The sequence below is a fragment of the Mastigoproctus giganteus genome, chromosome 8 (genome assembly GCF_048544385.1).
Source record: "Mastigoproctus giganteus isolate SK-2022 chromosome 8, ASM4854438v1, whole genome shotgun sequence".
Lineage (NCBI taxonomy): Eukaryota > Metazoa > Arthropoda > Arachnida > Uropygi > Thelyphonidae > Mastigoproctus > Mastigoproctus giganteus.
Genome location: NC_143582.1, coordinates 104,797,004 through 104,823,730, shown reverse-complemented (window position 1 = coordinate 104,823,730; position 26,727 = coordinate 104,797,004). Strand labels below are relative to the sequence as shown.

At 40.0% G+C, this 26,727-nt stretch overlaps 1 protein-coding gene across 3 annotated transcripts in view; it reads left to right on the top strand.

Annotated features, from left to right (window-relative positions):
* Positions 1-26,064, top strand: part of mRpL1 (mitochondrial ribosomal protein L1) — a 468,615-nt gene extending 442,551 nt beyond the window's left edge. For all 3 annotated transcript variants that reach the window (XM_090379616.1, XM_090379615.1, XM_090379614.1), the window contains one exon: positions 25,614-26,064. In XM_090379616.1, coding sequence (XP_090235742.1) covers positions 25,614-25,804 — 191 coding nt within the window. In that variant the 3' untranslated portion in view covers positions 25,805-26,064. The remainder of the gene's footprint in view (positions 1-25,613) is intronic.
* The last annotated feature ends 663 nt before the right edge of the window (positions 26,065-26,727 follow it).

Below are 26,727 nucleotides of genomic sequence, written 5' to 3'. Positions count from 1 at the left end.
ATGTGAGCTCCTGGGGTATTTTTGATGTCGACAAAGAAGTCACTGGAGACCATATTAAGGAATGTGGCGCTGAAATCTCCATGATACCGGAATTTTCAGAAGAGCAATTTTGTGCATCAGTTAATGTTGGTGGCAAGGAATAAAACTAGGAATGGAAATTCTTAAAATTTTATGGTACAGTGTTCTGGCGAAGCAAGAAACATCTTAATGGCAAGAACTAGTGTTTGTGGACTGGTTGTTGCATAAGGTGCAGAAACTCCTTGTCCCAACCCAATATCGTCACTGCATGGCCTTTGGCCATGTTGCAAAGCAATATAAAGTGATAACTTCTGTGAGAATTGTGGAAGTGGAGATCAGTCCTTTAAGGAAGGTTCAAAAACTGCTGATCCTCTTTCCTGTGAACTGTTGGAGGAGCCCCCCCCAGTGTACTCGGTTGTTGACAGATCCTGTCTTGAGTTTGATTGAGTATTAGACATATTGTTCACTGAATTACAGCATTACAAATGTTCTCATTGGAATGCACTGGCGGTGAGGTAATCCAGTAGTTCACGGCGCCTCCATATCCAGGTGGGCAGGAGCAGCAGTGCATAGCAAACACTTTTTGATTAGACCGGGTTTCGAGCCCGTGATCCACCAAATACGGAGGATGCAGAAAGGTCAGAGAATGACCACTGCATATCCATGGAGCAATATGGCCTTAGTTTCTAATGCTCCTATAATTCAAAATAACTATAACCCAGTAGTTCACTGGGAGTTCAGATGATGCTGACTGACAAAGATTGAGATATATTTCTGTGAAGTTATTTTTTCTCATGCCTAAGATCTAAGCATTGTTATGTGGTTTTTGGGGTGTGTGGGTTCCTGGCTCTGCTGTGTTGCAATTCATCATAACCTGAGTTGATTGTCTATCAGTTGTTGTCTGTCAGTTGCTGATAGCTTATTAGTAGATAAAATATGTTATTGAGAGCAAGACAGTAGTGACCTAGCTCCTCGTGGTGGGGACAGTGAATCATGGTGTGGTGTCGATATGCTCCCACGGGGCTAAGGGTCCCTCTCATCCTGATTAAATCTCTTTTCATTTATTTTGAATTTAAGTTGACCCATAGTTTGGGTTTTGTGTTTATAGTAATTATTAGAACACACTGATATTGTTTATTTCAGACACAGAACATGATGTGACCTGTTTTGCATATGTGCCGGAGCACAGGGGGTAAATAGGCATATAGGCTCACTTAAATGTAAATATAATACATATACACATACATACTAGTTGAATTTCAAGACAGTTCATACATTTACAGATGCATTGTTTAAAGTCTATAAATGCATATTTATAAACCTTAAACAATGGTTAATCAGATTTTGCCAGTTAATTACTGATCAACCTATGTCTTTAGCACTTCCTGTCATTCCAACCCTTCCATGTCATCTTTTTTCTGATCAATTAAAGTTGTCTGATCCTTATTTTTCCATCTCAGCATTGTCCTTATGCTAATATTTTCTCTGTGATATATGAGTACATTTGGTGTGTTGAGGGTCTTGTGGCTCCTGGGATTTCTCCCATCGCCGCGGTATTCTCTGTATTGAGTGACAGTACCCTGTCAAGCCAGAGATTTAACGTGTGGATCGTGTATAGTGTAGTCTGTTGTGCCCATTGTTCATCTGGCTTATTGGCCATCGGGCCCCTGATGGGACCCGACGTTGTCCATACCGCCCCATGTGGAGGCTAGCCAGGTGTTACCAGTAAGGAATCAGTACTCTGGCAGGTCCTGCTACCTACTTTCCTCAGATTTCAATGGCTAGGACCTATATAAAAAAAAAAAAAAAAAAAAAAACATTGCTGTTGGTGCTTTGTTTGGTCATAGAGATTTGTCTTAAGAGCAAGAATGGATTGTACACTGGATGAGTTTTATTTTTGGCTGAAAAGGGTCGGGCAAGCAATTTTGGTGTAGTTACAATTTTGACATGTGGAGCTGTGCGCTGTGAAGGTAGACAGATTTGGATGGGGAGAAGGAAGGCTAGAGGGTAGAAAAAGAAGAAAGGGACCGATAGAGAAGGTGGCCCCCAAATGTTCAGTGGGCATGCCCATGCCACACCAGAGGGAAAGTGGGTTTTGCAGGGAGAGGAGGTGACAGGGGTGTCCCCCCGCCGGGAAAAGGAGATAAAGCAGGCCCAGAAAGGTGTTGGATCTGGGTCGCCATTTGGCTACTTGGCAGCAAGGCTGCAATCTAAGTCGTTCACTCTCCTGGTGGTGGACTTAGCCTCGACAGAGGCCAGGATGCATCACCTGCACGTGACAGGCGAACTACATCTAGGTCCCAGTGTTTGGTCGCATCCAGTTAGGACTCAGTTGTCTTTCAGTTGATGTAGGTTGTCCCCACCACTTGTGTTCAAGTCCTGTAGTCACCCAGCTGGTCGTCATTGGCCAGTTGTGTTCTTTCTGTCCATCGGTGATCCAAAGTCTGAAGTTTGTTTCAGGGTGGTGGAAGTGCTCTTTGCCTCGCGAAGAGATTTTGAGCGAAAAGCGTGAAAGCCTTATAGTTTTCTTCTTCCTGCAGCACTATGTCCTCCTGATTTCTAAGGATGGTGCGTAGTTTGGTAAACAGCAGGCCACGGAGGTCTTCATATATATTACATTCATAGAGCAGGTGCTCCCAAGTTTCTTCTTGTCCTCATCTACACTGCGCTATGTCCGAGATTCCAAAATCGTGTAGCTTCTTCCTGAAGGAGCCATGCCCTGTCAGCAGGTAAGTGGTATGAAGTCCAGGAGAGTACCAGGTCGGGGAAATAGGATAAACACGTCCAATGTCTGGTATGAAGTTTCTAGTTATGCGGCCTTTAGTGGAGTCATTCTACCAATTCTACCACACTGTTCTCATGTGGTCTGTAAGACGTCTTTTTTCCTGTGGTTTAGTCAGAGTTGGGTCCGTAGTGTATCCCAAATATGTGATTACCCTTCCTTTGGCGTGTTGGTGCAGCAGTCCGACAACCTCCAAGTCCAGAGGGAGACATCCCGCAAGGACCTGGAGAGCGTGGGTGCTCACCGTGCAGCATGCTCTCTTTGTTGTGAGGAGAATTATTCAATGGATGGTTTCCAATTTCCTTCTGTTAACAGCAGTGCTTGCCTTAGCATACCAAGCTCCTGCTGCATAAGCCAGTGCCGGGGTGAAGAATGCCTTGTAGAGGATGGCAAGTGCCCGCTTCTTCAGACCCCCAGTCTCTGTGTGTAACTCTAGCGAATAGGCTGGAATATTTCCCGAATTTTACTCTGAGGTAACTAAGATGCAGTGTGAAGTTGAGATGTCTATCGAGGATAACGCCAAGATACTTGACTTCTGTTTGGAGTTTAATGGTTATTCCATTTATCTTTATCTGGGGAAGCCTCCTGGGATCAAGGGAGCCCTTGAGGAGTATTGAATGTGTTTTTTCCGGTGAGATGTTCAGTAGGTTCCCATTTGCCCATCCTTGCAGAATAGAAATGGCCTGATTTGCATGTGTCTCCAGCTGTGTCCTGCTATTAGCCTGCAGCATCAGTATAAGACCATCAGCGTATAAACCCCCGCTATTCGCTGTACCTGTATTCGTGGTCGCTGATTTAATATAAAATGAAACCTAAAAAAAAAATGTGAAATTTAAAGCACCGTGAACATTTTCCGCCATAAAAAAACATGGACGTGGCTAAAATTATCTTTCCCGGTCAAAACAGCACTCAGTGGGTGGGGGAGAGAGGGGTGACAAAATTGCGAGCGTGGATGTCTCTCGCTAATCTTTGTTCAGTATGTGTTATGCGCTTGTCGTGCAAGGTTTCGTCGTTTGCTTTTAATTTATATGCTTATAAATTTATCAATTTATAAATTGAATGCTTACAAAAGTGATAAATCTACCATTTTGCAGTGTAAAACAGACTTTTTCGAGTGTATTAATGGAAGAAAGTGACTTTATTGTGGACACGTTCTTTCTAACCCATACAAAAATATGGTTACGGATAACAAGTGAAATGTGAAAAGATCAAAGAAGGTGATGAAATTAGCGAATAAAATTGATTTATTAGACAAAATTTCTAATGGTAAAAGTGTCTCCTCAGTGGCAAAACATTATAAAATCAATGAGGCAATGGTATGATCAATCAAAAATTTGGAAGAAAAAATCTGCCATAGTGTCCGTGAAAACGCGCTAATTGCTTCAAAAATTTGCTCTAACTCATGATGTTAAATTAGAAAAAATGGAAAAAGCTTTAAATCTGTGGATAGGAGACCGAACTCAAAATAAAATTCCGTTAAGTTCACTCATCATTCGTGAAAAGGCAAAACACCTTTATCAACACTTTAGCGAAACTGGTGGGGTAAGTTTTTTAGCTAGCAAAGGTGCTAGTTTGAAAAATTTGTTTGAAATTTCTAATAAATATTACATTTAATATTAAATTGTTTCTTATTTTCATTTCGATGCCATATACTTGCATTTCACTATGTACTGTCTATGTACATAGTCATATTATGAAGGTACATATAATACATACATTGACAAAATTTTAGACTAGTTTTTCTTATATATTTCATACTTTGGAACAGAACCCCTTTATTATTATGGGAGCCATAACTCAGTATTCGTGGCATTTCTCAGGAACATAATCCCCGCGAATAACGGGGGTTTACTGTATTCATGATTTTTGTGACTACTGCATTAATACCTCTGTGTTGTCAGTCCAGTTTATAGAGGCTGTATAGCATCTTAAACTGCCATAAGTTTTTTTTTTTTTTTTTTTCCCCGGAAGAACGCCATACTTATGCCAAAAATGTTTGAACTCTTTTTTCATCATCCAACTTAGTACTATGATTCTTCTCTTCTCTGGGTTCCCCTTGTACTATTATATGATGTTATCTGGTTATGGATGATAATGAAACTAGCCTAAAGTATTCTTCTTCCTGCTATTTTCCCTTTCATAATGATTTAGATATATATACTGAGTGATCGCTGAATTATGACCACCTACCCAATACTTCGTAGGTTCTCCTTTTGCCCTCAGTACAGCAGCTATCCGATGTGGCATTGATTTAACAAGATGTCGGAAGCATTTGGGAGGTAGGCCAAACAAGCTGTGTGTAATATGGTCAACAATACAGGTATGGAGGGGATTGGTGTATCCAGATGCCTGATATGCCTTTCCATAGTGTCCCACAAGTGCTCTATGGGATTGATATCGGGGTAGTTCGGAGGCCACTCGATATGCTGGAAGTCAGAACTGTGTTCCTCAAATAATTTTTGCACACAAAGAGCCTGACGGCTGGGCCATCAGGTGCTGTCATCTTGGAAGCCACTATCGGCATTAGGAAAAAAGTGTAACATAGTGGGGTATTCACAGTCAGCAAGCAGTTAATATTAGTGGAGACACTTATATGTTGTTCCACATGCACCATGGATCCAAGTTCCTGCCAGTGAAACATGCCCCACACTATACAACTGCCTCCACTGGCCTGCACTTTTGATACCATGCATGATGGATCAGGATTGATAGGTGGAACAGGACCAGGGTATGTCTGCCAGGGGAAAGGTTGATGACGTTGTAGAGCAGATATCATCTTTTAGCGGCACAAAAGGTTATATTGTTGTACCCATTGGCACTAATGATATTAAGATTAGGAGACCAGTGGAATTACTTAACAAGTACAGGTCACTGTTGAAAAAAAGCATGAATTAGGGTTGAATTCGAGTGTTTGCAATTCTGCCCAGACACAATAGGAGGGAGTGTATGATGAGCCTTGTCGATCAATTCGGCCCAGGAGAGATTGTACAAGGCTAAAGGGATAGAATTTTTCTCAACCTGGTCTATGCTTGTTAACAGGAGAGACTAGGAGAGAACAGGAGTTAACAGGAGCATGGGTTTGTTAAGGGGAAGTCTTGTCTGACCAATTTTATTGGATACTATGATGTGGTCACATAGGAACTGGATGCAAAGAATAATTTTGATACCATATATTTTGATCTTAGAAAGGCTTTTGATACTGTTGCACATGGATGACTGCTGCACAGATTGGAGCAGTGTAACATTCAAAACAAATTGCTGCTATGGATAAAGGGATGGTTGAATGAGAGAATACATAGAGTGGACACTGCTATTCAGGAATTTTTCTAGCACGGATAAGGAGGTGATTATCCCCTTGTATAAGGCAATGGTCAGGCCACACCTTGAGTACTGTATTCAGGTCTGGAGGCCTCATTTTAGGACGGATGTAGAGGTGCCGGAGTGAGGGCAGGGAACGGCAACAAGATTAGTGAATGGAACAAAAGGTTGCTCTTAGGAAGAAAGGCTTAAGTTTTGCAAATTACAGTGTCTGGTGCCTAGGCACAAGCGAGGTGATCTGATTGAGGTGTATAAAGCCTTGAATGGTTTGAGTATGCTCAATGCTGATGGGATTCTTCCCCTTGCTCAGAATGATCGCCTGAGAGGGCATAAATTCAATTTGATAAAAGACAGTTGTAGGCTAGATGTGCGGAAGTTTGCCTTTTCCAGCGTGTGGTTGATTACTGGAACAAACCTCCATGTGTCGTAGAACTTTATAGCTTAAATAGGTTCAAGGCAGAACTAGAGAAACATTTGGAGCAAGTGGATGGGTGAAATGAGAAGGGTGTGTGTGTATTTTTTTTTTTTTTTTTTTTGGCTTATGCTATATAAGCTTGCTTTCTTGCATCATGGGCCTTTACTAATGCCAAAGCTAAGAGCCTCGTGTTGTTGACGCCAAATACGTACACAACCATCCACGGTGTGGAGTAAATAATGTGACTCATCTGACCAGCACATCTTCTTCCAGTCTTCTGACATTCAACTTGCATACTCTTTGCATCAGGCGATTCTTTATGCCGATGAACCTTGGTTAGGAGAGGATGCCGTAGGGGTTGTCTGCTGGTATAGCCCACACGTGCGAGTGTGTGATGCATGGTCATGCCAGATATTGTTTCAGATTGGCTCACGTTGTATTGGGTAGTCAACTCTTCAACAGTGCTGCGCGTTTGCTTGTTCGAGTCACCGGACACGGTGCTCAACTCTAACATCAATCTTTTTCTGACCTATGCGGTTCTGCTGTCGGGTTGTTGTTTGACCATTTTGATGCCAGTCCTGGTACACTTTAACTACATGATGAGTTTCATTCCTCTTGCTCCTTTCAATGAGCAAATTTAAATTTCTAGAACATTTACACTTTCTTTTCAATGCAGAGGCAGGTAGATTGGCAAGATTTTATTTTTCTCTTATTTTTCTTTTGTTGCCTGCTACCTCATGCCATACAAATTATTTTGCTAGCAAATGTAAGTTCTGAATCTGGGAATGATTTTTTTTTTTTTTTTTTTTGTAATTAGGCTGATTTTGATTAGAAGCGTGACTCCACCCACTGCCCCATCTTGCCTAACTTCCCTAACCTTATACTTGGCCCGTTTTTGACCTGTTTTCTGGTGATATTAAGCTTCAATTGTCAATTTTATATTGTTATCATGTTAGTTGTCCTACCAAGCATTGAGACTAATTAATTTTATTGACAACACTCCTGTCATTGCTATACTTGCAGTTCAAAGTAAGTAGTCGTGCTAGTTATTCCTTATTATTTTTACTACCTCAACATGCCCCTAAAAAAGAAGAAAAAGAACAAAAAAGTTATTTGAAAAAAAAAACAAACTTTTTTTCTGAAAGTTATTTGTTTCTCAAGTGTTAACTTCCTGTTTGCCATAAGTTTATGAATTGTAGCCACACACGTTTATGTTCCTGTTTGATGTCGGTATCGGTACGGGTTTGAATCATTTTAAACATCCCCACCCTTGAAACATTTTTATACCAGGAGTTTTTTTTTAAGCCTGTTTTTTTTAAAGAAATGTGAGCAAGTGTTACTTTGACCCAGATAAACACACATCCGTTTTACTCTTGTCTCCCCCCTAACTAGCACTTTCCCTGAAATCTGAAGGATTCCTCAGTGGTATTGCCAAAGACTTGCACAACCTTTATTCAAATATATTCCCTCTCTGCATAATAGATTCCTTCTCTCTACTGGGTAGATCATGCCGATTAAAAAATGCAATTAAACACAACCAAAATTATTTTAAACCCTAATCTGGGCCATGCTTGTTTTCCCTAGCAAAGTAGTAAAGATTGTGGGATTATAATTCGATGCAGGCATTGAATTGATCTTTCAACAGTTATAAGATGTTTTCATACACTGGTAAATATAGTTGTTTCTTTTGAAGATCTTTTTCCCCCAGCATGGTGAGGGTACCTCCCAGTGACACTGCTTGTCCTTCAGATTAGCATTCACTGAGATTCATCGCCCACAGCCAAGGTTCCAGACTAACACCATAGGAATCCAGCTTGTTTGCCATGTGCTGCAACCCATGTAAATTTGGAAAGAGGAAATTCTGGTGGTTGAGGAGCCCTACTTTGACAAGATAGGTGGTCTGGGATGGCTCAGCCAGGATCAGTTGGCTAGTAGGTTTGCCTGCAAGGGTCAACCATGTCAATACCATGTCCCTACATTCATGGTCCAAGAGACAGGAGTCAAGCTGGTGGAGATGCAGGTATAGTGTATGGGTAGCCATGGCATCCCACTCCCCAAGCACGTTTATCACTTGCCAGATAGTGGTTGTCTCATTTGGGCTCAGTGGTGGGTGGGGAGCCCAGGCACTGAACAAACATAAAAACCATTATGAATCCCGATAGTCTAAATTCTTTTTCTGTGACGAAAGAAGGTCCCTACCCGAAAATTATACCACTGGATTGGAAAATTTTACTTCAGATAAAAGACCCAAAACCGAAGACATCAAGTCTAACGCCTCAATACCTGATTGTACATTCCACTAGTGAAAACCCATAGGAGAAATCCAGAAGGGTTTGAAAGGGTTAGCAGGCTCGCACAAGTCGGTTAAATGGCTTTGTTGTGATGCCATTCTTGTTGAAACTAAAACAGATAGGCACTCAAAATAGCTCTCCGAGCAACATCTTTTAGGGAATACTGATTGTTGTAACACCTCACAAGACACTGAACTCATCCCGAAGCATAATTCCAGAATGGGATCTTCTTGAAGTGTCTGAGTAGGAAATCTGTTCAGAGCCATAAAGCCATGGAGGCTCTGCATGACAGTTGCAAAGCAAATGTAAGTATGTATGTATGTAGGGATGGAAATCTAGTCCCAACTAGAAAGGCCATCCTTACATTTACACCCATTGCCCACTATTTACTGAGCTCAGAAAAAGCAATCAGCTGACATACCAATTTCAGTACATTTTTCTGCTCTAGCACTCCCAAAATCGAGCACTAAATTAACAGTACAAAAAACTGAACTGCCATGCCTATGCAAGAAAAAATGGACGTCAAAACGAAGGAGGTATGTGACAATTCAATCTTGGAACTCTTTGTGGAGGAAGAAATGGAAACAGGATAGCATCCATACTTCTCCAAAAAAAAGATAAATCCAGGACTGAATAAACTAAGCCCTTAGCACTTTGGTAGCTGACTAACTGATCCCCCAAGCCCACGTAATAAATTTCTACAGTGGAATTGTTGTGGATTCCAACAAAATGCAGAAAACATCAAAGCACTCATGCAAAAGCACGAACCAACGTGCTTTTGCTTTTATCTAAAGGCAAATGATGACTTCACCATGCATAACTTCACAATTTTTTCATTAGGATAGACTTGTGGATGGTCTTGCTCATGGAGTAATTGCTATCCTGATAGGCAACCATGTCCCCATTGGCCCTGTTCCTTTGCTGCTTACAACTAGCAGAGAGACTGTTGCAATTTTCCTCACAGTGGGATTTTTGTTAACAGTCTGCTTTATTTATTTGCCACCTGGGACTAACATCCCCTGGAAAGACCTTGATGATCTTGTAATGCAGTTTCCTTCACCTTTCGTACATCTTAGGGATTTTAATGGATATAAATAAAAATAAATAAATTTTCTGCTTATACTCCGGGACGACCAAACGGTCAGAGGAGTTCACAAGATAGACAGATTACAAGAAACAGCACCGTATTCAGTAGTCACGGGCTTGAACCCCGGTCACTCAAGGCACGTGTACTTATGCACCCTCGCGCCTGACCACTAGGCTACGGCGGCCTACTACCCTGTGGTTAGTACTAACATTAGTGGAAGGGGATGAGTCATAGAGCATATCCTCAGTGACAATGATCTTTGCTTACTTGTGAGGTGGACGAGAACCCATATGGAAGTGATCACTTCCTGTGATAACTACCCTAATTAATGGGAAACTGTGTCTTCCTGTTAGGTTACCATGGCGGTAGATTGTAATTCATTTCAACATCTGGCAAGTTTTGACGTGACCACTGCCAATCAGAAGCCTATCAATAACACAGTTGGATACATCACAGAAAGTATTGCCCATGCAGCTGCGATTGCATTTCCAATAACATCCACCTGGTTTCCACCTTTTCTCAAACCATGGTGGAATGCAGTTGCACAACAGCAAAAAAGGAATGCAGATTGCACAACAGCAAAAAAGGAATGCAGATTGCACAACAGCAAAAAAGGAATGCAGATTGCACAACAGCAAAAAAGGAATGCAGATTGCACAACAGCAAAAAAGAATGCAGATTGCACAACAGCAAAAAAAGGCTCAAAACAAAGTTTAGGGGATATTCTGATGATATCCTACGACGGCCAGCCTTTAGCCTTTAAATACGTATGAACCAAAACACTCTGCATTTGCTGTCTGGATCTGATTCACATCATCTACTACCCAGATGACCAGAGCTAAGATGGTCTGGGAAAAATTTTAGAAAATGAAGGGAAAATACACTGCACACTTCTTGTCAGTCCTGGAATATGATGGGATGTACTATTGCAGACTCAGCTGCAGTTGCCAATGATCTTAGGAGACATTTTTAACATCTCATCAGCATCATCTTATTCCCCAGAGTTTTTGGTCTTTAAATACAAAACTGAAAAGACCTTGAATTTTAATTCCAAGGATGTTTACCTATATAATGGGTCATTATATAGGTAATCCTATATCCACAAACTAAAAACAACTCTTACACGTATGAAGGCTAGTGCTGTTGGATCAGACAACATTCATTATGAAATGATTGCACACATTTTGCCAAAATCCATGGACCTTCTGCTCTTCCTGTACAATAGAATCTTCCTTGAAGAGCAGTTTTCAGACAGTTGATGCAAGGCAAGTACAGGCACTCCTCGACTTAAGTACAGTACTTAATTGTTTTTTTTTTTTTTTTTTCATGTACATAAGTTTGTTTGTATGACTTCGGTCTTGTAGATACGAAATACGTCTACAGTACAGTACAATGCACCGAGATTATAATCCCAACAAACTTCATCATGCACAGCTTTTCACGATTTGTAACCGAGTTAAATGAGGCTGAAATAATAATGTAGAGTACAGTGTTTATTCAAAACTAGTTTAATCAAAATATGATACATAATTTAATTTAATCTATGATCAAATCACTTTACGATGGACTCTCCAAAATAAAATATTGTTCACTATACAATATGTAGTAAGCACCAGTCATTGTGATCACGTTTACGAATTGAATTTTAATTCTATTAACGGAGATTCTAATAAGCAAAAATAGGAGGAATATTATCTACAGGCTATAAAAGTAAAGATTGCACAGATTTATACTTTATTGCCTTACCAATTAACATAATTAAATGATACGTGAAAATCGGAAGAACATTTCCCACAGGTTAGCAAAATTAAAATAAATTTAATTTCTGCTTAGGTAGATGGCTTAGTTAATGGTGTAACTAACTGATATTTCTGTTCACTGACTTTTTTTTTGGTCATAAAATTTAAAACAGTAAGTAGTCAATAACAAAGAATATGGAATGCACAAATTGCAACTAATACGATATTTGCAAGTGAGATATGGAGTAACAACTTTATGAAGTTCAAAAAATAGGAATGAAGAGAAGATTCTGAAAATTTATTAATGTTTTTTATATGATTGAAACTTTCATTGAAGAGCAAACACATTTCACCATAATAACGTAAAATTCCTTAGAATTCCAGCCATCAGTATCATCGCAGTATCAATGCAACAAGATTGAGTTTACTACCCATTTTTAATAGTTAGCTTTAACTGAAAAGCCCAATAAACTGGAAACTGCAAATTGTTTTATGGTAGTGACCTCCTGAAATCTGCTTTAGAAAAATATCACAAAGGCATTCAAAATTGATTCTTATAACCAAACATAGCAACAGCCTTTTGCTTCGTATGTATCTGCGATTTATACGTAAGTAGAGGAGTGCCTGTATTCTTGCTTTTGCTAAACAGGCAAGGGATCCTAAATCTCCAAAAAAAGTATTGTCCTTCTGCTTTGACTAGCTGTTTGTACAAAATATTGGAGAGAATGGTCAATGCTCCTCTTTTATTTACTTGTCTTTTATAATCAAATGGTGTTCTCTCCCGCTTTCAGTGTGGCTTCTGAACGAACAGGTCTACTTTGGACTACTTAATTAAACTGTAAACAACTATTCAAGATGCTTTCCTAAAAAGAGAGCACCTTGTGTCCATCTTTGACATGGAAAAAGTGTACGAGAAAACTTGTAGATTTTACCTTTTTAACCTCGTTTTAAGAGGTTACCTTCCTGTTTTTATTAAAAATTTCTTATTCCATCGTCTTTCCCAAGTTTGAGTAGAATCCATCCTTTCTTGCCCTTTTTGTCGAGAGAAGGGAATTCCGCAAGTCTTAAGTGTTGCTTTTTGCCATTAAAGTAAACTCCATTATTGAACCACTTCCTCCAAACATAAACACTCATTCTGTGTTGATGACTTCAGCATGATGGTTAATGACCGTCTTATGGGCCACTGATAGTCTTAACTGCTGGGCAGGTTCTCACTGGAGAAGAAAGTTTACATCCATATTTATTACAAGTGTATAACCTTCACCCCAAACCTCAATTAAGACTTGGGCAAATCCCTATTCCAATAGTAGCAGAGACAAAATCTTGGGACTCATATTTGATAAAAAGCTGACATTTCTCCAACTTATTTGTCAGCTTTGCACAAAGTGCATGAGAGGGCTTAACATTCTCCGTGCTCTCTCTTGTACTTCTTGGGGTACTGACAGATGCACTTTACTCCATATCTTGCACCTATACACTCAAAATTAGATTATGGGTCTCAGGTGTATTCTTCTGCTAGAAAGAGCATCCTTTGGCGGCCTGATCTCATTCACCATCATGTGATTCGTATTGCTACTGGTGCATTCAGAACATTACCTGTCCAAAGTCTGTATGTTGAAGAAAATTAACAATCTTTGTTGTTTTGATGAAAACAGTTGTCTCTACACTGTGCTATTAAGGTGAACATCCTGCCAGACCACCCCCATGTTGACATCTTATTTTGAACCACAATGGGAAAATCTTTATAACATACTCCAGAATGCTAACCGTCCATTCGGTATTTGTGACCAAGAGCTACTCGGAGAGCTTAACATTATGGTAGACATGGTGGCTCAATCACCAAAGCATCCCCTTCCTTCCTGACATGCTCAAACTCCAGCACGTGACTTCTCCCTTAAGAACTGAATGAAGTCTGATACACCGCCTGCCATCTACCTTCAGCTCTGTACAATGCTGATCTGAACGTTCTGACTTGTTGCCTGTATATACAGACGGCTCAAAGTCAGAATCATGAGTGAGATCTGCAGCTTTCTTTTTTGACTATAGTACAGCTTAGCAGATTCCTTCTGAATGCAGCATATATACTGCAGGGCTCCATGCAATAGAGTTAGACCACATAACAACCCCCAACGTCATTGTGCTATACCGATTCTTTGAGTGCACTCCAGGCTCTATCAGCAATGAGATACGACAATCATCCAACCCTATCCCGGGTTCATAAGATGACATGCTCTCTTTATGGAGGTGGATTTGATATCTGGTTCTGCTGGATCTGCAGCCACATCGGCATCACCAGAAATTATTTTATTATTATTATTAGTCATATGGTGCAAGGAAGCCTGAGGCTTATGCTGCACCAACCAAAATAAAAATTCCCGAGTTACCCTGAGAGAGAGAGAGAGAGAGAGAGAGAGAGAGAGAGAGAGAGAGAGAGAGAGAGAGAGAGAGAGAGAGAATGATGATATCCAGCTCAGGATCCTGGGTGTGCCAAGCCCATACATGCAACCAAATTGGCAGCCTCGATGAATAATCTTGGCCTGTCAGTTCCCTATACAGACTACTTATCAGATTAAGCATACTATATCAATTTTAATACTACATACTATTACTACTATATCATGCTACATACTATTACTACTACAGTGAAACTTCCCTTTAACGGACAGCCATGGGGAATGAAAATTTGTCCGTTAGAGAGAAGTGTCCGCTAACAAGAAGTCTGAGGGAGGAAAAAAAAAGAAAGAATAAACGTTTAATGTAAAATTAAATTAAAATATATACAGATTTTGCACAATATTTTTGTAAATAATATACATACAATTGTGCTATGCATATTATGACTTTATCTTAAGAAAAATACATACAGTAATCACTTATTTTCTTCTGCACCTTCTTCCGGCTGATAATTTTGTTTTCAACATTTGTTTGGAGTGAAGAAACCATCGAAAGTCCTTCAGTATCTTCTTCAGCGGCGAAAAACATTTTTAACAATTTATTTGTATGAGCGCTTCTTCTATTTTCATCGGTGGTTCATCGTTAATATGTTCTTCGACAGAATTACCTCCTTCCATTTCTTCATCCTCATGAGGAACTTCTTAAAAAATATTGATGATAATGTCGTTGATATCTAAAGCACCATCTTCTGTAGTGAGGTTCGAGTCTATATCTTTGTAGCCAGGGTCACTTGTAGCTGAAATATCGTACATTATCAATAGATGTTGAAGTTCTTGTTCTTCTTGGTGCTCCACGTTGCTGTTCACAACTTCAATTTTTGCGTTTGAGAAGCCAGACTTTACAAAACAGTTCACGACAGTTTGTTTTCTAATTGCGTTTACTGAAGAGGAAATCCACTGAATCGCATCTAGGATGCTGATTTTCTTTGCAGTGTCACTCGCATATGTCACATCGTTCATGTTTGCAATGAGATGTCTTAAAACACGTTTTCTGTAGTGAAGTTTAAAATTTTTTATTATCCCTTGATCCAAGGGCTGACACTGTGCAGAGGTGTTTGGTGGCAGAAAAACAATTTGAATGTTGGACAATTCAATGTGCGGGTGAGATGCAGCATTATCCATGAAAAGAATAATTTTTCTGATTTGACGAATCATGTTTTGGTTAAAGTGACTTATCCATTCGCTCATAATATCTCGTGTCATCCACGCTTTTTTATTAGACTTCCAGTCAACATTCAAAAGATTCAACTTTATGCCCTTGAAACAACGAGGATTTTGTGGTTTTCCTATAACAAGAGGTTGTTCAAAGTCTCCCAGCATATTTGTACACAACAGTACTGTCAAGCGTTCCCTAGAAATTTTTCTGCCCTGCCACTTTTCGTTTTTTAGACTCATTTTTTCAGGAAGAGCTTTAAAAAACAACCCTGTTTCATCACAGTTGTAAATATCCTTAGCTTCAAAATCACGACATAAATCTTCCAATTTAACGGTCCACTCTGTTACAACCCCAGTATCAACAGATCCACCTTCCAAGAAATTTTATGCCGAGTTTTGAACTTGTCTAGCCATCCCACAGAAGCTTTGAACTCATTTTCTCCCATAGATTTCGCAACCTCCAAAGCCTTTTCCCTAATAATAGGCCCATTAATGGGAATTTTTTTAGCATGTGCGCGACAAAACCACTCATACGTAACATTGTCAATTTGAAGTCCAACAGTTTTTGGGAATGATTTTTGAACCTGATCATTTCCGTGTTGCCAAAATTGTTTGAGCAGTTCATTTTTTTTCTTTAGGATGTCGCTTACCTGCATCTTCCCAATTTTGAATTTTGCAGCGAGATTGTGAACACTATTTTTTTGCCGATCATACGCATTAATGAGTTCGACTTTATCTTTTAAAGTTAAATGTTTACGAGAAGGCATTGTGCACTTCACACGACACTGAACAAAACTGAAAACTGAAACTCAAAAGACGAAAGGCTGACCAAATCCCCCCCCCCCCCTGCACACACCGAATTCATCAGAAATTTTACACGTGTCTTAAAATTCTTGAAAAAGGGTTTAGAACCACGACTTAAACCTTGATAAAATTCAGAGAATCGGAAATAGAAAATAAACACACGATTGAGGCAATACGTGGAAGAAAAGTTCCTAGAAAAAGGGCCGTGAGCTCTACCGCAGTCCGTTATGGGGACTGCGGTAGAGCTCACGTTAGAGCTCAAATTAAGTGCTAATCTAAACGAAACAGTGCAGATTGCCTATCCGCGTCCATTACAGAGAATGTCCGCTAGACAGAAGCTGCAAACACATTAAAACCAATAGAGGTGAGTTGGGGAATTTGAAAATGTCCGTTATAGAGAGATGTCCGTTAGGAGAAGTTTCACTGTATATCATACTACATACTATTAATACTATATCACACCACATACTATTAATACTGTATCATAGTACATCAGATCAAGCCTGTAACACTGAACAACAAATTTTGGTTCCTATCTTGGTTTGGGCATGAAAGTAAGTTTACTTTATCAATTTTTCTAAACATGCAAATAGTGCTTAACATGGCAGATTGGCTCTTGTTTTGAAAAATGTTTTTTATATTTATACAAGGTATTTTTTATTAATGTGGCAATAAGATGTAGCTATGAACATACCTGTATCATACATGGGACTTTTTAACCTTTCGCTTGTTTTCAATTTTGGGAGCAACCCTTTCCCCAAGCTTAACAATAATCAGCTAACGTGGCGGCACTCCATTTGCTTTTGTATCTTTGTTTCATCGCTGCGATGTCTTGATGTTCTTCGCTGATGGCACCACAGTTTAATGAGATGATAATCCAGGTGTGAGTGCAAGAAATGCATCTTCAATGAAATGTTGCACACCAGTTTTTCATAAGAAGTAATAAGATCTTCCACAAGCTGCCTGTAGAATGCCGTCTTTAACATTTCCAAGAAAACCAGCTGAAACATTTTGAAAGGCTTTCAGCACTGATTTTTCGCTATCACCAAGGAAACATTCGAACTGTTCACTTTGAAAAGTTGTCTTATTTGTGGACCAGTGAAAATGCCTGCCTTAATCTCTCTCTGTCTTGGGAATTTCTCTTGCAAGACTGTTCACTTCCAAAGCCTTCACGAAATTTTTTATGAGCCCCAGTTCGATGTGTGTATTGGTGGAAGAAAAATGTTATTTGGATCTACCAGAAGTTCAAATGCTATGTTGATCATTCCAGGTGTAATTGATTTTCATTGAGGCCAAATCCTCTTCTCATAGTGCATATTCTTGACATGACTATCCCACTCTGTGAGTGGGATAGTTACACCAAGGACATATCCTTGATGATATAGACACTATGATATAGTCATGTCATAACAGTACATAGTGTAACTCTTTTTAGTCCTAAGAAAATGGCGATTACCTATAAATTTCCATATATCTGCCACTCGTACTTCTGATAGATTAACCTAATAGAATGATCTCCATGTTTGTTTATGTTTATTTTTTGTGGACGGCATAAGCAAGAGTTATTGAACACAGCATATTTCCATTGTTTAATAACACAGCCTTATGGCTAACCTCTAATAACACAGCCTTATGGCTAACCTCAGAAGCATCTATAAATAGTCGCCGATCTTAGGGAATGTGCCTTATGTTCACTGCTGCCATTTGACCATCAACAACCTTACAAACAGTGAGTTCGCCTTCTGTTTGATAGAATTTATCATAGTTTTTTTTTTTTTTAGTATGAAATGTCACTTTCATAGAATGATCTAGAAGATTCCACTGTTGTAGCCTTGAGGCCAAAAGCCATGCCTTATTCTTCGGAAGATCGAGATCTCTGATGAGGTCATTAAGCTCACTTTCTGTGATCTTATGTGGTTCAGAAGGATAAAGGTTTGGACAAAATGGTGGATCCCTTGACGTAGACGGCTTCTGTACTTATTATTATTAGCCATACAGTGCAAGGAAGCCTGAGGCTTATGCTGCATCAACCAAAAAAAAAAAAATTTCTGAATTACCCCAAGAGAGAGTCAGAAGTAGAAGGGAATCACGAAGGAAGAGAAGAATGATGATATCCAGCTCAGGACCCTAGGTGTGCCAAGCCTGTACCAGTTGTGAGTCCCCGCAGTTAAATATATCAAGTTAATGTTCATTAGTGTCTTCATCTTCATCAGAGTGTACAGAAAATTGATCGAGTGGTTTAGGAATAGGTAGTACTTCACTGTGAGGCACGGAATGAATTACAGATGGTATATTTGGGTACATCACTGTCCACTTTTTCTTCGTTGTCACCCCTTTTGTAATAGGAAACACCACACAGAAGTAACAGTCTGTGACGTGATTTGTTGGCTCTCTCCATATCATTACTTTGAAAGACATAAAACATCACTTTCAATTCACTCACATGTTGAGTTTTGATGAACAGATAGTGCAGCATATGTGTGGAGCCTTGTTATTCTTGTCCTTGTTGGAGTTCTTGTCCTTGTTATCTACTTTACACACAAAGTACAAGAAGTAGGCCTTTTTTATGACTCAAGTTAAGGGATGCTTTCTTGAAGCTAATGTGACTTCTCCACATACTTAACAGAAGTCATCCGGACTATTCACACAGTTACGGGGCATGTTAATCTTACATGACACAAAAAGTTTGCAAAAGTCACCCAGTACCTAGCTGTATTCAAGGATTACTGCAACAGAGTTGAAGGCTCGTTTGAGGCAACAACAACTTATTACGTGATGCAGAGTGAGGCGACAGTTGCCGATCACATAAGAGTGTGGTGGTACTGAAACTGCAGCCTTGTGTTTTGCGAAGAGCAGTAGTGGATAATGTAGAGTAACTTGCTAATTTATGCCCCCAACTGTAATTTGAAAACAAGAGCCAATCGACAAATTTTAATGTGATTTTCATGTTCAGCAGCATAAAATTAGTTAACATTGGGTTAATATTGAATTACTGTGGACACAGAGTGAAGCGGAGACAGAATAAATTATGACAAGTTTAATAATAGGAAAAACACATAATATATTAGATTAGATACATACAAAAAGCTTTTGGTTATTTTTTTAACCTTCCTCAGACAAACTGACAGTTAAGAGCGGAACACTGCCAATCATGTACATGAACTGCATTGATCGATCTTGATTGATCGAAATTGATTGATCTTGAAGCCTGTGGCTGTGATGCATGTGGATGTTGCCAGGGTTTGTCATTAATCAAAATGATTGTTTCAACGATAGGGTGGACATGACATCCACTACTCCTGTTGACCGAGGTATTGGAGCATGTGATGTTCAACGACTCCAACCAGGCGTGTCGGCGATAATGGTGGGACCTATCCACAATCACAACATTGCGGTGTGGATCAATGTCATGGTGGGTTGCCCAAGCGTGTTCGGCAGTAGCCGAGTGTTCTGCATCCGCTAAGCGGATTGCTCTTTCATGTTCTGAAAGATGTTTTCCGAGCTGTCTCCCAGTTTCCCTAATGTAGCAGCTAGTGCAGTCATGGCAAGAGATGCGGTAGACCAGACCACTTTGTAGTAAGGTGGGGACCGGTGTTTTCACTTTAGAGATGAGGGATCGTAACTTTCTGCCTGGGAGTTGTACGCTTTTTTTATCCCATGTGATTTTAGGACCCTACAAACTTTGGGTTTCTAGGTTTGGGTAGTATGGGATAAAGGCGCTCGCAGTTTAGTCATTACTTTGGATGTTTCTGTTGGGCACTATGTGGCCATGTGTCTGTAGGTCACACCTGTCAAGGGTATTGATGGGATTCCAGCCACACCTCGTAAGATCCGCCTTGACTTTAGCAATTTTGGCATGCCTCTCATCTACAGAACTAGAGTGGGTCCAGGCACGAGTTAGCAAGGTTCGCGCAGTGGCAGGAAGATGGCTATGTGCATGTGCTGACCGGAAGTTGGTAAACTGACCAGCACACATTGGTTTACGATAGACAGTTGTCTTCAAGCGCATGCCCTCGCGTCAGACAAGGGTGTCTAAGTATGGTATGGTAAGGTATGGTGTTGTCTGATTCTAGCTCGATGATGAATTTTATGAAAGGCGACAGAGAATTGAGGGGGTCTTAGAGTCGGTCACCCGAATATCTGGGGATAAGGACAAACACATCATCCATGTAGCGACACCAAAAGGTAATGGGATCTAGTACATTCGTAAATGCACGCCCTCTAATTCCTCCATTGCGATATTTGCCGTGACTGAACTAACTGGGAACCCATGGCTGTGCCGTGTACCTGTTGGTAAATGGAGTCGTTGAACATAATCACACCACCAATCAGCACAGTCTGAGGGCGGTGGAGATATCATCTGATGTTAGTTTGGTTCTGCTGCCAAGGGTTTGGTCGTTATCCAAGAGTTGCTTTGCACATGCGATGGCAAGTTCTACTGGGATGGAAGTGAAAAGTGACACTACATCAAATGATGTCATGATTTGATCTTGTGAGATGGATAGGGTTCGGATCCGTTCTATAAATTCACCACTGTTGGAGACGGCGTTGGTGATCTTGCCTACTAGGGGAGAAAGGAGCTCCCAAGACAAACTTTGCTAATTCATAACTCGGAGACAATGGGTCTTTAACGGTATACCTTCTTTGTGAACCTTCGGTAGTCTGTAAAATTGTGGAGTCTGGCAGCTGGAAGCATGGAGGCGATTATGTGTGGATTCTGTTATTTTCTTCAGTTTAAACCAACTATTGATGAGGATGTTCATTTTTGACTCCCATCGTTCAAAGGCTTTGATGGGAGGAATGGTTAAGGGTTGGTAAGCAGATGTGTCCTGCAAGAGCAGCAAGGCTTTTGTCTCGTAATCTTTGCAATTCATTACAACTGTTTGACGTCCTTTATCTGCCGGTAGGATGACTATGGATGAGTCTTGTTTCAATGTCTTAAGGTCAGAAATTTGTTTGCGTTCGAGATTGGAAGGAGCAGGGCGAGCATGGTGCAAAATTTCTGCAGTTTTTAGGGCGAATTGTGTTTGCCACTTCTTCAGGGAAACATGTTACACACGCTTCTACGCCTAAGGCAATATCAGTGATTGGTGGGTATCTCGGGAGAACAGCAAATTTCATACCCAGAGTCAACAGGTCTACTTGTTCTCTAGATAACTGTTTGTTGCTCAAGTTCAATACAAAGTGTGTGCAGCTTGTGGAAGGGGTATTATGCTGATGACGAAATTCACGGGACTCACCAATTAAAATGGCCATCTTGTGTTTTTGACGTGATTCTCTGACGGCTTCATAGGACAAGGTATGGATTATATTGGTGTAAACAGGATCAGGAACTAAACTTCTAAGTTCGACTAGCAGGGCTGCTTTACTCATTGAAGCATTTTGTAAGTCTCGATGAAGGCAGCCAATCCATATGTTCAGGGTTTTGTAGCTGAAGTTTTGACAGGCAAATCACAAAACATACATTTGTTAGGAAACGGTGCTTTGTAGAGAAATCTTTTCAGGATGACTTTGTTTGATTTGCATCTGTGAGCAAATCTGAGATGTTGTTTGCCGCTGGCTATAAAGATAAAATTCTTTTGCAGTTTCACAACTATGTCGTATATTTGTTGGCTAAGAACAGTTCGAATATGATTAAAGAGGCCTGTGCACTCTGGATTCATTATTAATATCGAATTACTGTGGACACAGTGAAATGGAAACGGAATAAATTATGAGAAGTTTAATAATAGGAAAAACACATACATATATTAGATACATACAAAAAGCTTTCGGTTATTTTTGTTAACCTTCCTCAGTCAAACTGACAGTTAAGAGTGGAACATGGGGGCATGTACTGCCAATCGTGTACATGAACTGTGTGATTAATTGTTGAATGTTGAAGCCTGTGGCTGGGATGCATGTGGACGTTGCCAGTGTTTGTCCTTAATCAAAGTGGTTGTTTTGACGATAGGGTGAACACGATATCCACTGCTCCTGTTGACCGAGGTATTGGAGCATGTGATGTTCAACGACTCCAACCGGGCGCATTGTTGATTGTGGGTGGACCTATCCACAATACGACATCGCAGTGTGGATCAATGTCGTGGTGGGTTGCCCAAACGTGCTTTACATCCGCTAAACGGATTGCTCTTTCGTGTTCCGAAAGACATTTTCCAAGCCGTCTTCCAGTTTCCCCAATGTAGCAGCTAGTGCAGTCACGTCAAGAGATGCGTTAGATCAGACCACTTTGTAGTAAGGTGGGGCCCGGTGTTGAACCATGCTCGCCCTGCTCCTTCCAATCTCAACCGCTAACAAATTTTTGCCCTTAAGACATCGAAACAAAACTCATCCATTGTCATCCTACCGGCAGATAAAGGACACTGAACAGTCTTAATGAATCGCACAGGTTACGAGTCAAAAGCCTTGCTGCTCTTGCAGGAAACTTCTGTTTACCAACCCTTAACCGTTCCTCCCATCAAAGCCTTTGAACGATGGGAGTCGAAAATGAACATCCTCGTGAACAGTTGGTTTAAACAGAAGAAAATAACAGAATCCACATGTAATCGGCTACGTGCTTCCGGCTGCCAGATTCCACAATTCTACAGACTACCGAAGGTTTACTGTTAAGATCCATTGTCTCCTGTTGTGACTCACCGATTTATGAATTAGCGAAGTTTGTCTCCGGGCTCCTTTCTCCCCTAGTAGGCAAGACCACCAACATCGTCTCCAACAGTGGTGAATTTATAGAACGGATCCGAACCCTATCCATCTCACAAGATCAAATTTGATGTAGTGTCACTTTTCACCTCCATCCCAGTAGAACTTGCCATCACATGTGCAAAGCAACCCTTGGATAACGACCAAACCCTTGGCAGCAGAACCAAACTAACACCAGATGATATCTCCACTGCCCTCAAACTGTGCTGATTGGTGGTGCAATTATGTTCAACAACTCCATTTACCAACAGGTACACGGCACATTGTGCAGGCAGATATGAAGTTCTATGAGCAGTGCAGACGGGCTGCAAGAGTAGCTCATGGAGTATTGTCAATGATATACAAGAATTTTTCGAGCAGGGATATGGAGGTGATTATTCCCTTGTATAAGGCAATGGTCAGGCCACACCTAGAGTACTGTATACAGGTCTGGAGGCCTCATTTTAAGAAGGATGTAGAGCTGCTGGAACGAGTACAGAGAAGGGCAACAAGATTAGTGAATGGAACAAAGGGGTGCTCTTATGAAGAAAGGCTTAAGTTTTGCAAATTACAGTGTCTGGAGACTAGGCACCAGCGAGGTGATCTGATAGAGGTGTATAAAGCCTTGAATGGTTTAAGCATGCTCAGTGCCGATGGGATTCTTCCTCTAGCTCAGAAAAATCACCTGAGAGGGCATAAATTCAAATTGAGGAAAGACAGATGTAGGATAGACGTGCGGAAATTTGCCTTTAGCCAGCGGGTGGTTGGTTGGTGGAACAGACTGCCATCCCTTGTGGTGGAGGTTGATAGCCTAAATAAGTTTAAGGCTCAGCTGGACAGGTATTTTGAACGAAGAGAGGGGTGAAGTGGAAGTGGGTTTTTTTTTTTTTTTTGGCTGATGCTGCATAAGCTTGCTTTCTTGCAACAAATGCCTCTACTAATGCTAATGGGTTCCCCAGTTAGTTCAGTCACGGCAAATATCACGATGGGGGAATTAGAGGGTCGTGCATTTACGAATGTACCAGATCCCGTTACCTTTTGGTGTCGTTACATGGATGATGTGTTTGTGGTTATCCCCAGAAATTCGGGTGACCGACTCTAAGACCACCTCAATTCTCTGTCGCCTTTCATAAAATTGACCATCGAGCTAGAATCGGACAACACCATACCATACCATACTTAGACACCCTTGTCTGACATGAGGGCATGCGCTTGAAGACAACTGTCTATCGTAAACCAATGTGTGCTGGCCAATTTACAAACTTCCAGTCAGCACACACATGCAGACATCGTCTTGCCACTGCTCGAACTTTGCTAACTCGTGCTTGGACCCACTCTAGTTCTGTAGATGAGAGGCACACTGGAATTTCTAAAGTCAAGGCGGATCTTACGAGGTGTGGCTGGGATCCCATCAATACCCTTGACAGGTGTGACCTACAGACACATGGCCACGTAGTGCCCAACAGAAACATCCAAGGTAATGACTCAACTGCAAGTGCCTTTATCCCATACTATCCAAACCTATCACAACAGGTTTCTAGGGTCCTAAAATCACATGGGATAAAATGCATACAACTCCCAGGCAGAAAGTTACGATCCCTCATCTCTAAAGTGAAAACACCGGTTCTCACCTTACTACAAAGTGATCTGGTCTACCGCATCTCTTGCCGTGACTGCACTAGCTGCAACATTGGGGAAACTGGGAGGCAGTTCGGAAAACATCTTTCAGACCATGAAAGTGCAATCTGCTTAGCAGATGTAGAACACTCGGCTATTACCAAAAACGCTTGGGCAACCCACCATGATGTTGTGATTGTGAATAGTCCCACTACTATCGACGACGTGCCTGGTTGGAGTCGTACATCACATGCTGCAATACCTCGGTCAACAGGAGCAGTGGATGTCGTGTCCACCCTATCATCGAAACAACCATTTTGATTAATGACAAATGCTGGCAACGTCCACATGCATCACAGCCACAGGCTTCAACATCCAACAATTAATCACACAGTTCATATACATGATTGGCAGTACACGCCCTCATGTTCCACTCTTAACTGTCAGTTTGACTGAGGAAGGTTAACAAAAATAACTGAAAGCTTTTTGTATGTATCTAATCTAATACATGCATGTGTTTTTCCTATTATTAAACTTGTCATAATTTATTCCGTCTCCGTTTCGTTCTGTGTCCACAGTAATTCGATATTAATAATGAATCCTGAGCACACAGGCCTCTTTAATCATATTAACATTGGGTACTTTCATTTTTGTAACATTTTACGTGTTGACCAGTGTAATTAAAATATGTCATCCTAGTCTGCATAGGATATAGTCATCTGACACACTCTTTTTCTGCTCAGGGATGGTGAGCCTCCTATGTGAGAGTAGTGTGACACCATTTTATCTAATAAGCATGTTTTTACGGTATATCCAAATTTTAAAAGCGCACATTTTATCGCTTTTAACTATATGACTGAGCATATACACTCAGTCAGAGTTTATCCGACAATGACTGTATGTTAGCATTTTTTTTTATTTTTTAAGTGTTGACAATATGTACAGACAGATACAAAATAGGAAACTTATTTTTACTCTTCTGTTGCTTTTTTATTTATTGACATATGTACAACTTTTTGATGAGGTAACCTTTTTAATGGTTGCCAAAATCTGTTTTCCTGTAAAGTTAAATTCTTTTTAGCTCATTATAACCCTCAATGTTTTTGTGCCGTTAAAACGAAAATCCAATCCAATGAATTCTGAAGATTTTTTAAAAACAGATCTCCACAAGTGATTCATTTTCAAGCAGTATAAAAAATATTTGATTGATTGTCTTCAATTTCAAAATACTTGAAAATGAAATTTTGTATTTTTAGATCCATTTATCACAAGAGTACTTATTGGTTCACCACCATCAAAAGAAAAATTTTCCATCCCTTACTGGGATTGTCTACTTGAATATAAGCAATTACAGGGAGATGCAGAAGGTGCTGAGCAGGTAAGAGAAGAAGAAAAAGAAGAAGAAGAAGAAGAAGAGAGTGTGGAAGATACAGGAACTGTGCATTAAGTAATATTAAAGCCTTGCACATATTGCTATGCACATTGTCATTATTCATAACCCTCATTGAATAGAAAATCAAATTATATTGTTTTTTTAAGAATTTGGATTAACATGAATCAATCTACTTTCTTGCAGTCTACTTTTTTATAGCAGTCATCTTTTTTCCAAAATTTTGAGAAACATCTGAACAATTGGAAACACTACTTTCTGTATGGATTTCAATCCACTTTGAGTTAGGTTTTTTGGATATGCATCTATCCCCCCCCCCCCCCCCCCCCCTGTTCAACCTAACAAATAACAAAGACATGATTGATATAGTTATGTTTATAAATAATACTCAAAGTAAAATAAATCTAGGCTGTACATATTTAAATCTCATCTGTTTTTTTAAATAATTAAGAATTTTGAAGGAAATTTAAAATGTCATGAAAAGTAATTTCACATGAATGAAAATTGGATAAAACATTGTTTGAAGATACAAACATCTAGTTGAAAATACAGACACCTGTGCATGCTGAGCAGAGATGATTTTTCATCCAACCTACTGTGGTTTGTTTTAAGAATGTAAATTTCTCTAGATTCACAGATAAACTAGCTTCTAATTTCTTTTATGTTTATATAGTTTGTTTTTGCCCTTGTGAATAGTGGGATTGATTGCTTTTAAAGCAATGTCAAGGTGCCCAAAGCATGAAGTATTCTTTTCATGAGTTTTGGGATTTGTGTGCCAGAAAATGTATCAGTCAGAAAAGTGAAAATAAGTTTTATGGAGAAACATTAATATCATGAATGATGAAAGCAATGTTATAGACTGATATAGATTAAAGTCCAAGAAATTATACTTTCGAAACTAAATTTACTGTTGAAACAAGGCTATAATAAATTTATATTCAGGGCCAAAAATTCCACTCCAACTTTTTAATGATATGAAT